We start from the raw sequence: 15,140 nt of genomic DNA on the forward strand, positions 1-15,140 counted from the left end.
CATACTCTGTATTCTATGGAACACTTTACCGTTGACAAATAATTTGTGAGAAAATATGCAATATTTATTTTATAGGCCTATCTGTTACTGTTGAAAAATAATGAGTGTAGAAAAAGTAAACGATGGCATTGTAATAGTTTCTGTCCCTATGTCATATAGGAAGCATTACCATTGGTACAGCAATTCCACAATTGTCACAACCGTCTCGTTGACTGGATGATGGGCGCAGAAGCCCAGTTGCAATGTGCAGAACCCCGTGAAGAAGATATACAAAGATTGGAACAGGATATCCAAGGTATTTATTAGTAGTATAATATTATATATCAAGTTTCTTTTGATTTGATTTCATCTTGCTTACATTTATGAACTGACCAGCCTCATGGTCTAGTGGTCAGAGCTTCTGGCTATAGTTCATGAGGTCCCGGGTTCGATTCCCGGTTAGAGCACAGGAATTTTTCCTTAAAGGGGATTATTCCTGTGTTCGTCCATGGTCTGGAATTTAGGTTAAGTTTAGATTTAAGACCTCTCCTGGCACCACATTATCATAATCATCATATCACATCATCGGGGGTAATGTAACTCCGCCTTCCAGGTGCCCCAACCTCAGAAGTGGGTTACAATTAAGCCATGGCCAGGAGAGAAGACCAGAAATGTCGAAAAGACAACCTGGTGGCATTGGATTAAAAAAAAAAAAAAAAACATTTATGAACTTAAAAGTAAATACGAAGAATATGAGTATAAGAACAAAGGTTACATTTCACATTATCATTGCACTAAAATTTAAAATCTATGATAGTTAATGTATAAACTCTTGATTTCCGGTAATATTTGGTCTATCATTACTTTCTTATGCCTCTTGTAACATGAACTTCAAACTTTTATTTCAGAATTCAGACCAGTTCTGGAAAGTATCAACCTCGTGGGTCCACAGCTGTGTCAGATATCTCCAGGAGAAGGTGCGTCCACAATAGAAGGTCTCGTTACGCGAGATAATCGCAGATTTGATGCCATAGCAGAACAGATTCAGCGTAAAGGAGAGCGCATTCAACTCTCTAAACTGGTAAGGAAAGATCTTTAATAAATGTAATTAAATTTCTCTATAAATTATAATAATATTCGCGTGTTTTAATATTACATTATGCAACGAGCCTATAATGATAGTAATTAAGAATCTAGTATGGATATTTATAAAACGTATGCAAGCGAGTTTCATAATTTTCATACAAGCTTCTTAATTGCCATTATAGGCGAGTTTCATACGACTTTTTATGCTAGACCATATTTCTAACTTGATATTATTAATTTTTTAACAATGTCCCGTATGTTGTGAGATGTGTGCAGACGCGAAAGTATTGATTTTTTTCCGAGGAACAGATGTCCACATTGACCTTGCTAGGCCATAAGAACCTACAGAGATAACATTGAAATTAAATTAGACATTGAAAAGCGAGATGACAAATTGAATTTATGTGAATATTATTTACAATTAACGCTAATTATTAAAGTAACAGAACATAACCTTCTGCGACAATATTGGATTTCCAGCCTCCGTGACTTTTCGCTAATTCTCTTTCGATTGCATATCCGAGAATAATCGATACTTGAGGTTTTATAATGGTACAAAGCTGACCTGTCATTGGCTGAACAGTTGTAACCTGAGTCGTCATTGGCTAAAAGACCTGACCTTTAATGAGTAGGTGTACTTTAATGAGGTCCATTAAAGGTCTGCTACCAGGTGTATAATTACTACATTTCGGCATGGTCGAGCATAAAAATATGTTAAATTATTGTATAATTTTATGTTCAAGTATCTGACATTGTTGGAAATCTGTTGCAACTCAATCCAGAGCACTGTCTCTGAAAGTATAAAAGAGAGGTTTCTTTCTAAATTTTGTTTTGTGATTATTTTAAATAGAAGATATTGTTACTTTGCATGTGTGGCTTTTATTTAAAACAGTCTTATTATATTATCACTTGAAAATATCTATATTTCAAAATCTCTCCTTCACCAGCATGTATATAATTTCGTTTGTTATAGTTTCACAATTTGCTTTTAATATTATATTTAATTTATTTCCATTTATAGCGCTCCCTGGAGGTTATTGGAGACATTGATGAACTGCTAGACTGGTTCCGGGAGGTGGAAGGGCAGATTAGAGAAGCTGAACCCCCCAGTTCAGATCCAGATGTTATTAGAGTCCAACTTAAGGAACACAAAGCGCTGAATGATGATATTTCCAGTCAGAAAGGTCGTGTCCGAGATGTTCTCTCCACAGCTAAGAAGGTATGATTCAAGTACTTCCACATTCTTCGCCTATTTTATTGCATGAATTTTTATAGGTAGCATAACAACAACTAGATCCAAAACATGGACACTAAACCATAAGCTTGTTAATAAATTATTAGCTAGAGAGGTTTATTATTGAAAATACTCTGCAATGGTTTCATAACTTGATGAGATAAAAAAATTAAGTGGAATGAAAGTAGATATTAAGAACGACATTTTATAGGAAATAAAAAAGAAAAATTATTAAGATAATATAAACACGTCATGAGATAGAATTGGGATTATTAAAGCAGGTTACAAATCGGAATCTGTAGGGGAAAAGGAAGCATGCTAGAACCATCAGCATATAAATAATACCACAGAAAATATGAATAAGTGAGTTTAAATGAATGTATAAGATCACCGGGGAAAGTGAATAACATCCCTAGGCTGAAGAAAACTATGAATAACCTGAAACGTAGTAAGATTGGTAGACAGGATACAAAATGAAATCCACAGGGGGGTAAAATATAGCAGAGATATGAAAACATGTATAAAAGAATTAGAGAAAGTATGACTATATGACTAACAAAAATAAAAAAGATGGAAAATATTGTGAATAGAAATTTCCGGAGAAAGAAAATGGTGTCTTTAGGCTGAGGAAAACTATGAATGAATTTAAAAAAAATCACAGTAGTAGTACTAATAGTAATGAATATATCAACTAAAGGAAAGACAGAAAACAATCTACTCCTAAGTTCTAACAAACGTTCAGTACAGTATTTAAAAACCACAATCCATTTATTCAGAAAAAAATAATGAAAATATACCTTAATAAACCTCTTGATTACTCATCGCAAATTTTGTTCGCTGATTTCAATGTTCTTAAAACTAGACAAATTTATTATAATGCTTTATTAAACTTTATACATAGAAGTCTCAATAAATTAAAATTGTATCATTATTAAGAATAACCTTTATTCGAGAAATGTATGAACAAAACATAGTAAATATAAAATATTATAATCAGGAGGCAAGAACATGAATTACCTAAGAAATTGAATAGTAATGATTAAGTAGAATAAGGTTAACAAAGATTTAATTCGAATATAAGTGATTTTTCAAGTTGGTTAGAGAACCTTTCAGGGCTAAAATAGCTATAGAGTTAATGAATTTTGCTGAGAAGCCAAATTTCCTGCAGAATATAACAAAGGTACTAGGTATTGTTCCCTTCGCACCAATCATTAAACCTATAACTTCAATGGACAGAACTAAAATATCCGACTTAATACAACTGGAGGAACCGAAGTGTTTCACAAACACTGCTTTTAATCATGGTACCACATTATGTCCAAGGCTGTGTAACAAAATAATTGAAAAATACACAAATTTACAAAATTTTAGTATCAGTAATATAAAAAATACCATTAGGAATATTATTTTTTAAAGAATATGGATTTAACATATATTTATATATTTGTATTAATATTACATATTATAAACTAGACCAGCCTCATGGTTTAGTGGTCAGAGCTTCTGGCTATAGTTCATGAGGTCCCGGGTTCGATTCCCAGTTAGAGCACAGGAATTTTTCCTTAAAGGGGATTATTCCTGTGTTCGTCCAAGTTTAGATTTAAGACTTCTCCTGGCACTACATTATCATAATCATCCTCTCATATCATCTGGGTAATGTAACTCCGCCTTCCAGGTGCCCCAACCTCAGAAGTGGGTTACAATTAAGCCATAGCCAGGAGAGAAGACCAGAAATGTCGAAAAGACAACCTGGGGGCATTGGATTAAAAAATATATTTGTATAAGTTAAATTGTAAAAATTAAAATTGTATTATTTCTAAATTAATTTAACCTTAACTTTTCAACCTGCTTTGTTTCTTGTAACTATAGCTCTCATTGTTAAAAGTGTGTTTGGGTAGCTTACTTATTTCTTATTTAACAAGTTTCTAATATTAGAGTACTGTTTTCACTTGTTAGGTACTGCGTGAATCAGCTCAGCATGATGATACATCAACTATTCGTGAAAAGATGGAAGATCTGCGTGAGACAATGGACACAGTATCTGGATTGAGTTCAGACCGTCTTGGCATCCTTGAGCAAGCCTTGCCTCTAGCAGAACACTTCCACGAAACTCACGCAGGCCTGGTCAGCTGGTTGGATGACATGGAGCGGCAGGTGGCGATGTTGGCAATGCCTGCTCTGCGACCTGATCTCATTGCTCAACAACAAGACAGAAATGAGGTAAAGTACAATAAATTATTATATATGTCGTAATCTTTTTCGACACCTGCTCCAATTTTTCCTCGTCCTTATCTTCCATATGGGCTATTCCATCTCAAATCGACCGAAATATAGAGAAAATTGATCTTGAAATTTTTAAATACAATGAAACTTTTTTTGTACGTAGAGAACTGTGATACAATGCTTTGTGCAAAGTTTGAGGCATCAGAACTTCATAGTGATTAAATTTAAAATATTTAAATTTATCGTATTTTCATAAAATTAGCAACTTTAAACTGTTGTAGCTGAGAAACCCTTTCACCCAATGATCAAAATCATGGTTTATTTTGATGCTGAGAAATTAAAGTTTATATTGACATGTAAACAGTTTTTCTTACTTTTTATTGAAATGGAGAAATTTAGATTTTTCTTCATTAAGACGCCTTTGACCACGAAAAAATATTTTTAAAATATATGGTTAGATTCCGGATTGAAAGTACAAATAAACACATATTTTTTACTGGTGTACCGTTGATAAAGTATTGAAAATATCAAATAAAGAAAATAAATAGTACCCGCGTGAACTAACCAGCTGACTGTGAGGCGGGAGCTAGCCGAGGCAAGCAAAGCCAGGAGACATAAACACGTGATGTTTCGTCTAGTAGCGCATAGCTGGGCTAGCTTTATCACAGGTTTTCATAAACACAGGAGTAAAATGACGCCCAATGCTCGCTTATCTTCAGCTCTCAGCCAGTGCGTGCGGTACTGCGCACTGCGTGTGAAAATAATCTATTTAATACCCTCGAAACTTATTGCCATACCACTAAGCAAACAATGCCGAAGTCCCTCTTAATAATGCAAGGTTTTTTCTCAATATTTTTTACATTTTTACAAATTGTCAAAAAGCCTGAAAGTAAGTAAAATCAGATTATCTGTCTCTCTGCATACAATAAAAATAAGAATTACTTCTTAACATAACCTACCAAATGTCAGCTTCAAAATGAGCTCTCGTTCAAAGTTCTGCAGTAAATGGTTCCAGAGTTCTGAGCGCTGAAAGAGCTTGTTTTTATAAAATACGCTAAATTTGTCGCTCAACAATATGAAAACCGTTTGACTTTCGATAGTATATTTTTGAAAATGCACTGTCCTCAGCACCTTGTATAAATAGGGAAAAAATTAGAGTATTAAAAAAATGCGAGGTTTTTTACTGATCGATTTCATATGGAATAGCCCATATGCACCTGCTCTTCTTCGTCGTCTTTTTTAACATTTTTTTTTTTTTTTTTTTTTTTTTTTTTTTTTTTTTTTTTTTTTTTTTCATATGTGTCAATATAGTTACTGCCAACTCCATTTTCATCCTCATCGTCATGAGTCTTTTACCCTTTTCCCCCCTCCCCAGTCTCACTTCTGTTGGAGTCTGTCTACATTTTCTTTGTTACTATGTTAGGTCAGTAATTTCTGTGTAATTGTATTTAATTTGTGATTATGTTTCTCAGTCATGGTAAAGAAATAATTATTTAGAAATTTGTTAGTAGTCTGTTTGCATTCGTGGTGGATATTGAGAAAGAAAAATGAAGATTTTTTGTGCTTATACAATTTTTTATTAAAATTACAAACTTCAATTAATAAAAAGATACCGCACTTTTTTAATCTGTTAAATATGTTCAAATGTCTTGAAACTTGATGTCATGACTCATATATTTGTTCACAAATGAAATCACATGTTACTTTATTAAAAAAATGGCGACTTATTGTATGTTCGGCCATGATCATGTTACTCAGTGCAAAGCCATACAAATTTACATAATATTTTGTTCTTAATTGTAGATGTTCGTGCAGTCTATCTCTGAACATAAGCCATTAGTAGAGAAACTAAACAAGACTGGTGAAGCTCTAATTAGACTGTGTAACGACGAGGAAGGTGGAAAGGTTCAAGATCTCTTGGACACAGATAACGCCCGCTATGCAGCTCTTAGGAGTGAACTTCGACAACGGCAGCAAGCCCTAGAACAGGCCTTACAAGTAAGTATACCGCTTGTACTTTTGAATTAGCAAATAGCAAAACATATAATTATGATAGTTTTCGTTACCTCAATATTTATTTTTACAATCCTGCACCTTATCACGTTGTTAATGAAAACGTAAAGTTATTACACACATTTATAACAATATCTCGATACATCTTCAAGGCTTGAAGAGATCTAATATGTCACATGTCCGTATTTTCCTCTATAGAATATAAAAAATCATCGTGGTAATGGTAGCAAAACCAAGTTTATGAAAGGTGACTGGCCAGGCAATCATGGCTGGTAACAAGTCTAAAGATAGCACGTGGTAACTCAGGAATAATTGAGGACCATTTTTGCAAAATTTGCTAACTGCAAAATGTTCAAAATTGAGATTTTGGTGGATTAGTTAACATAAGACAGGCCTCTACATGATGCTAAAGGCTTCTTAGGAAAATCTTATTATTTCCTTCACAGTAGTGTGTTAAAGTGTGACCGTTTTTTCAAAACTTGCTTTCTGCTATGTGAGAGCTATAGCAAAACTTGCAATTATTTCAGTTTTTTTGTGTTTCCTATAAAAATTAGTTTTTACAGTTAGCAAGTTTTGCAAAAACGGTCCTCAAGTGCTCTTATAAATAATGTGTATGACTATTAGTTAGGAGACTTTAACATTTCGTAACATACATCATCATCGTCATCTTCATCGAATTGGAAATGGAGGTACGATGAAGTTTGATCCATTTCTGAACTCATTCAATTTATTAGGCCATTAGACATACAGTAATAGGCTTCGTCACAGATATATTGAAAAAGCATATAATATATTTGAAAAACACAAATGTAATTGAAACAGTAAAATTTAATTAAAACAATGAAAACACTTCACATGTAACATACAGTAAGTGTAACTAAATGTAATTAAATGTACCGGTATTTATTAAAAACAATTTCATGCAAATTTGTGTTAAAAACTCACGAGCAGAGTAAGAAGGATTAGAATTATTTAATAATCTACAGTAGTATCACATCGGAAGTTCAGTAGTCTGTTCATATTTCTTCCTGTTTTTTTTTTTTTTTTTTTGTTTTGTTTTGTTTTAAATATTTAATGACAAAGGAATTAACAACTTCAGGCCATTTTCATTTAAATATGATCAACTGAATGTGTCTTCCTTTGACGTTAATACATTTGAAAGATTACAGGGTGCTCAACTTGGTTCACTGAATCTAGATATTGTTAATGCATTTTAAAATAAAGCTTAATTGCATATTTCTAGAACTAAATCAGTTACTTAGCATTTTTAACACAGTATTATTAATGTAACTTCTAAAGTGACATGAAATTATTTTTATTTCAGGAGTCTAGTCAGTTCTCTGACAAGCTAGAAGGAATGTTGCGTGCTTTGGGTTCTACTGCTGATCAAATCAACTCTGCTGAGCCTGTATCTGCTCATCCACCTCGTATCCGTGACCAGATGGATGAGAATGCAGCTTTGGTGGAAGATTTGGACAAGCGAGAGGAAGCCTTTAAAGCTGTCAAGAGAGCAGCTGATGACGTTATCAGCAAGGCTGGCAATCGTGCTGATCCGGCTGTCAAAGGTAGATACAGTTTAATATACAGCAATACTTGCTTTGCACATCGTCATAGTTGTACTGTTTAAATGAATCAAATGACAGAGACGTTTCATAATCTGTTACAGATATAGCAAGACAACTTTTTCTGTTGTTGCTTCTTAGTTTGTGTTACCTAGTCGAAGAATACTTGGAAACTTAAACTTCACTGTCAGTAAAAAAACACATATTTTTTTTCAAATGTGAGTGCAATCATGGTAGTGTTCGGTTTTTGGGAATATAGTAGAACCCATTTTTACCGAAACTCTTGGGGATTTTTTTTTTGCCTTAAATATTTGTTTTCCTTAAAAGGGGGGTTTACATGAAATGGGAAGGAAAGGCTAAGATAAGTAGTACTAACGTGTGTTACATATCAAACTTTATTATAACCATTTAATTAGACATACAATTTATTATTATTTACAATAAATTTCATTACAGTATTTTCTAACTCTTCAAATGATGTGGCACAAATGTTTTTCTGCTTAGTTGAACCCGAACCTCACTAAAAGTTTGCATTGAAAATTTCTTCTTTCTTCTTCATTATTCCTCATAATGAAATAGTTGGCAAACCATGCTTTTTTTTGCCATATATATAGTATTACTTCGATGGTGTTCAGGTAAAGGAGGTTAAGTTATTTTTTGTGCAAATGGAGTTTGTTCTCAAGGTGAATACACAAGTTAAATTCTACAAGTGGGTGTACAAAAAACAAAATAATATTAGCATTTGATGTGTGTTATTTGTGTAGAAAATTATTTCAGTAAGGATCATAGGTTTAATTTCCATTTACCTCAAAATTCATTTTTATGACTTACATCCTTTTATCCAAACACCATCAATTTGAGGATTAGCCTCGACATCCCTTATTATCTTCTCTTTCTGTATGATAGCTAATTTCTTCCATTTAATCACCATTATATTGATGGATAAACAACATAAACTAGCAAAACAAAAACCTTGGGAACAGGATCCACATAACTTGAGAGATTAAAACAAAGCAATCACTCAGTGAAAGCAATGCAAAGCAAGACCATAAAGAACTATAAAGAATAACGCCACCATATGGTGCCACATTACTATCATTGAGATGCGCTATTGAATATGCTAGTACTATTGATTATTGAAAGTCGAGTCAATATTTCGAGCTTCATTATCACGAAATCACTTGAAAAGTATTCCTTAAAAGCGGAATTTTCCTTAAATCAGTTTCCTTAAAAACAGGAATTAATTACATTATTCTTACGATAATTTGGCTGGGAATTTTTCCTTCTTTAAATTGTTTTATTTATAGTGTATAGATAATCTGCAGAAGATTGTATTTATGTACTTGTCGAAGACACGAGATTTAGCCACTGTGTTTTTTTTTATCAATTTTCTTTTTCTTTAATGAGCTACTGTAATATATATATGTACGTACTGGGTGTTCATTTCAAAGTGTGTCATGACGTCACTGTTGATGAGTCAGCAATTTGAAGCAAGTTTCAGCTTTTGTGTCAGAGAAGTTGCCTATTAATCAAGGCGTTCAATCTGAACTTGAGAACATGTACGGTATAACTTGAACGTCGTAGCAACAGATGGCTGTCTGTAAAGTCTGTGTGCTACCATAACCTCTTTCGAACTGTGTTTTGCGCCGGCAAGTCGTACGCAGGGTATTTGTTATCATCGGTTGCGTACGGCAACATTCCACAACACAAATCAGATGCTCCATGTCCATGTTGACCGTCGAAGTTAATGTCAACAAATACGTAAGTAATCGTCTTAACCCTCTCCCCATATCCTGACAGTAAGAAAAAACTCACCTCAATACATGTTTCGAAACAGTTCACATTCCTGCCACTCCGGCGTTACCGTACGTATCGGTAAGTACTCTTCAGAATGAACGCCGTACTTGCTAGGCAACTTCTCTGGCAGATAAGTAATACATCTCTGTGGAAGTGTAGGAAGATTGAATTCTCTAGGCTCATCGACTAGCCATATGACGGCATACAGCGAGCCATGACACACTTTGAACTGAACATCCAGTGTATATATATATATATATATATTTCTTGTCCACACCTGTGGAGGAACGGTCAGCGTGTCTGGCCGCGAAACCAGGTGGCCCGGGTTCGATTCCCGGTCGGGGCAAGTTACCTGGTTGAGGTTTTTTCCGGGGTTTTCCCTCAACCCAATACGAGCAAATGCTGGGTAACTTTCGGTGCTGGACCCTGGACTCATTCACCGGCATTATCACCTTCATCTCATACAGACGCTAAATAACCTAAGCTGTTGATAAAGCGTAGTAAAATAACCTGCTAAAATAAAAAAATATATATTTCTTTCTTTTTGATGTCATATATATTTTTTCATGTCTTATTAACTTCGATATTTTACTCGCACTCAACCAGGTTTGAATCTGCTCGTCTCGAATGTAATGGCGAACTTGGTAATCATTTGCCCACCAAATATGACAGTTCTATTTGTATAGTAAATATAATTAATTTTTATTTCAGATATCAAGCGCAAGCTTGACCGACTGAACAGTCTGTGGAATGAAGTTCAGAAAGCTACAAATGATCGTGGAAAGTCTCTGGAAGATGCTCTGGCAATTGCAGAGAGGTTCTGGGATGAGCTGCATAGTGTTATGGCAACGTTGCGGGACCTGCAGGACTCTCTGAGTTCACAGGAACCTCCTGCAGTTGAGCCTGCTGCAATCCAACAGCAGCAAGTTGTCTTGCAAGAGATCCGTCATGAGATCGACCAAACCAAACCAGAAGTTGACCAGTGTCGTCAGACTGGTCAGGAGTTGATGAATTTGTGTGGAGAGCCAGATAAACCAGAAGTGAAGAAACACATCGAAGACCTGGATTCAGCTTGGGACAACATCACAGCTCTTTATGCCAAGAGAGAGGAGAATCTCATTGATGCAATGGAGAAAGCAATGGAGTTCCACGAAACCTTGCAGGCAAGTTATCGGTTATGGTATACTCTTTTTTAGTGCATTCAAGCTGTGTACCACATGGACGTATGCAAGGGTGGGGGGGAAGGTTACTGGCTTTGAAACCCTCCCTGCGCTCCGTTTGAACTTTAAAAATAATTACTTATTTATATTTGAGTATTTTTTTTATCCATAATCTTTTTTCTTCCCTAATTTTTCACTCTCAGAGTGACAAAATCTACATCGACATAAGACATAGTTCTCCTACCCCTCCTTCAATATAAACCCTGTGCTTGGTACTGCGGCACGTTCCAATTATAACAATGCTATCTTTATTATAGAGAGACCTACTGCCTAGTACCGACCTTGTAATAAAATGAAGGTGACACAGTATGAAATTTAACTTGTTGTGAATCATATTGAAAAGGTTGTTTTGACAGTTCCGCAGTGAAAATTTTAAATATTGGGTATTGTCGATTCTAAACTAGTTTTAAGAATGGTATTTACCCATTCATTAGTTTGAGTTTTGACTTTATTGTGAAACCTTTGTTTAGACAGACAGATAGATTTATTCGTTCCATAATATTCTTACATTTGCTTTATAGCATAGAATAAAGAACATATCCAATTCTTATTTTTAAATATAAATGCAATACATATAAAATGCAGATATGAAATATGTACAGAATTAATACCTTAATAACAATAATATTTTATACAATGTAATATGTTTACCATTTAATAGTATTATAATATTTACACAGTACTGTGAAATGTCAAGAATTCATCTACAGAATAGAAAGTGTGAGATATTAAGTAATTTTTTAGTTTTACCTTAAATAATGCAGGGTTTTGGCTATGATTCTTAATGTCTTCAGGAAGACTATTGAACATTTTTATCGCCATGTAACATACTCCCCTTTGAAAGCATGATAAATTTGATGATGGCGTATGAAAATCATTCTTTCTGCGGGTATTTATACTATGTATGGCTGAATTAGTTGGAAAATTTTCTTTATTACTTAAGAGGAAATTTATTATAGAGTATATGTATTGATTTGTTAAGGTTAGAATCTCTAATTTTTTAAAATATAATCTACATGATTCTATAGCCTTTGCTCCAACTATTATTCTAATGGCTAAGAATATATTTTTACTATCTGCAGAATTTCCCCAAAATATTATTCTGTAGGACATAATGGAATGAAAATAGGCAAAATATATTGTCTTTAAGATACTGCTGTTTAGAAATTGTTGTAACGACCTAATTGCGAAGCATGCTTAGCTAAGTTTGGGGGTTATTTCTTTGATATGATTTTTCCAATTTATTGTATTGTTAATATGCAAACCAAGAAATTTGGTTGTTGATGTTTCTAATAGAGGTATATTGTTGATAGTTATGTCCAATGTTTCAGAGATTAAATTTGAAGTGGTTTCAAATTGAATTATGTAGTTTTATTAACATTTGTACGTTCATGGATTCGGAACACCTCAAAATCTGTTCTTCAGTGCCTTACCATGACAATATCTTTGAAAAATATTGGAGTTCAAGAGGTCAAATGACTTTGTCAAACACCTGGCATTAGAAAACAACAGCAACAACATTTGTACGTTTGACAGTTTATATTTTTATATAAATTTATAATATATAATAATATTAATAAATATACCGTAACATAATAATAATAATAATAATAATAATAATAATAATAATAATAATAATAATAATAATATTTTACACAAAATTTAAATACGATAATGTAAATTGTAAACAGTTTTAATAATGACCGCCCCCCCCCCCTTTGATAAACTTCTGTGTATGCCATTGGTGTACCACATCAATTCACCTTATAACAATCAACAAGCAATACATTGAGTTAATGGGGAGGAAATAAATTAAAAACAAATATACAGGGAGCTTCTTTACCAATGTCATTGATTGCTGTCTCTACAAGATCACACTATTCTATAATGATGAGGTGTTTTCTAGTGTTCACGATAAAAAAAAACAAGTGTAGGTGCTTAGTGTTATGTGCAGTATCATATTGAATTCTTTTCAAGATATTCTGCAGTCTGAATATTTAGCAGGTAATATCAGAAATGAGATATTGATGCAATGATTATGAATCTGCTGCGGAATATACAATAATATGATGATGAAATGTTCATAATAGGGTGACTACTCAGTGTATTTAATGTCTGATTTATTGAAGACTACTGTTACTTAACTAATTAGAAATCAAATTATTCGCAGAATCTCTTGGAATTCCTGGATACTGCAGAGGACCGCTTCGCAGGCATGGGTGCACTAGGCTCTGACATAGACGCAGTCAAGAAGCAAATTGAACAGCTGAAGGACTTCAAGTCTGATGTTGACCCTCACATGGTCAAGGTGGAAGCACTCAACAGGTGAGCTTTTCTTTTTGAATTTGAGAATCTGAAATGATTTGCAACTATACTGTAAAATAGCACGAAGAGTAATGTGGTTGAACAGATAAAAAGATTTTATTCTCTTCTGTAAATATGTAGGCTACAGTAGTTATTGAGTCACTGAAACGTAAAGTGGTTTCTCGAACTATTTCTGGTAGATTTAACATTATTATAATTATATTGTGTAAAGGTAATTAGGTAATTATAACCTCCCATTACTGAATAAGATGTGACAATAGATTGTACACTTTTAACTTCTGTTACTACACACATTTTTTTCTTGTAGATTATGCACTAATACCACAGCATTGTTCTGCAACTGCTGTTTAGTTCATCTTAGTAATATTTGTTTTTTTCTTTCTTTTTTTTTTCTACATTTAATACTTTTTCTTCTATAAGGGAAGTATTCAAATTTAAAATTACTAAAACATTGATTTACTACTGAGGAAAAAAATATTCGGACTTTGTTTTAAAACTTCGTTATTTTTCATATGGTTGCCAATGATTTATTTCCTCCAATTTTTAGGTATCCAGTCAATTAGACTTAGATTTAACAACCCAATGAGTGGAATTCTCCACCTTCAAAATTTCATAAAAATAGAAAAATTCAAAACAGTGCCTCATCTCTTGAGGTGAACATTGCTTTAAAATTTCATTATTAGTGATGTTCTTCTCGAAGAGTTTCGAATGTAACTCAAGAAGAATAAATTATGAGTTTGTGCTTATATCACTGTTAGTAAGAACATTTTGCAATCAATTTTTCACTCATGCAAATCTAGTCTTTCAGGTAAAGCTCCCTGTAAAGCAGATTTGAATAATTTCAAGGGAGAAATCGTTCCGGGGCCGGGTATCGATCCTGGGACCTCTGGTTGAACGTACCAGGCTCTACCAACTGAGCTACCCGGGAACTCCACCCGACACCGTCTCAACTTTTCTGCTTTTCTGCTTTACAGGGAGCTTTATCTGAAAGACTAGATTTGCATAATATATACGTCACTGTATACGTTAACATAAAACCACAATTCCAAGTCACACAGAGATTGTGTGCACTCGATGTGGGTCTCTGGCATTTCGTCAGCCCATGCGAGTTGTGTGGATATAAAGGGAAAAGTTGAGACAGTGTCGGGTGGAGTTCCCGGGTAGCTCAGTTGGTAGAGTGCTGGTACGTTCAACCAGAGCTCCCGGGATCGATACCCGGCCCCGGAACGATTTTTCCCTTGAAATTATTCAATTTTTCACTCGTTGTACGACAGAGAATGTGAAAGCTCAAACTGGCTTTCTTACATTCCATTTCATTGTTACATTGATAATCCTTGTTTCAGCGATTTGTTACTCTTATAATTATGTTGACATTCTTGGGCTCAAATTGAGGAAGAGGATAATTTTTAATTGTTCTGTAGTTGGAACTACAAATATAACATGTGTATAAAATTAAGCTAGAATCGTATTAATTTAAGAGTAGTTTTATAGTTTACTGACATATTTTCCTACATTGCATTGTGAAATGGAATGGTTTTCTAGAGAAAATTTTATTATAATTCATATTCTTCATATCTTTTACTTTGTATCAAGCATTGCCAAGCTGCTAGTAATAATAGTACGTTGATTATCTGTATTTCCCATTTACACACAGCATTGTTACTAATATAATAAGGAACATGTTGATGCAGTTGAAATATT

The 15,140-nt window shown here is 33.8% G+C and overlaps 1 protein-coding gene across 1 annotated transcript in view; it reads left to right on the plus strand.

The window, feature by feature from the left end:
* shot (dystonin-like protein short stop) overlaps nt 1-15,140 on the plus strand; it is a gene marked incomplete at its 5' end in the record, with an annotated part of 408,663 nt that overhangs the window by 295,431 nt on the left and 98,092 nt on the right. Inside the window, 8 exon segments of the mRNA XM_069827013.1 lie at nt 160-295; nt 888-1,060; nt 2,087-2,284; nt 4,256-4,519; nt 6,326-6,520; nt 7,860-8,100; nt 10,606-11,057; nt 13,285-13,439. Coding sequence (XP_069683114.1) covers nt 160-295; nt 888-1,060; nt 2,087-2,284; nt 4,256-4,519; nt 6,326-6,520; nt 7,860-8,100; nt 10,606-11,057; nt 13,285-13,439 — 1,814 coding nt within the window.

The sequence above is a fragment of the Periplaneta americana genome, chromosome 5 (assembly GCF_040183065.1).
Source record: "Periplaneta americana isolate PAMFEO1 chromosome 5, P.americana_PAMFEO1_priV1, whole genome shotgun sequence".
NCBI classification, from domain to species: domain Eukaryota; kingdom Metazoa; phylum Arthropoda; class Insecta; order Blattodea; family Blattidae; genus Periplaneta; species Periplaneta americana.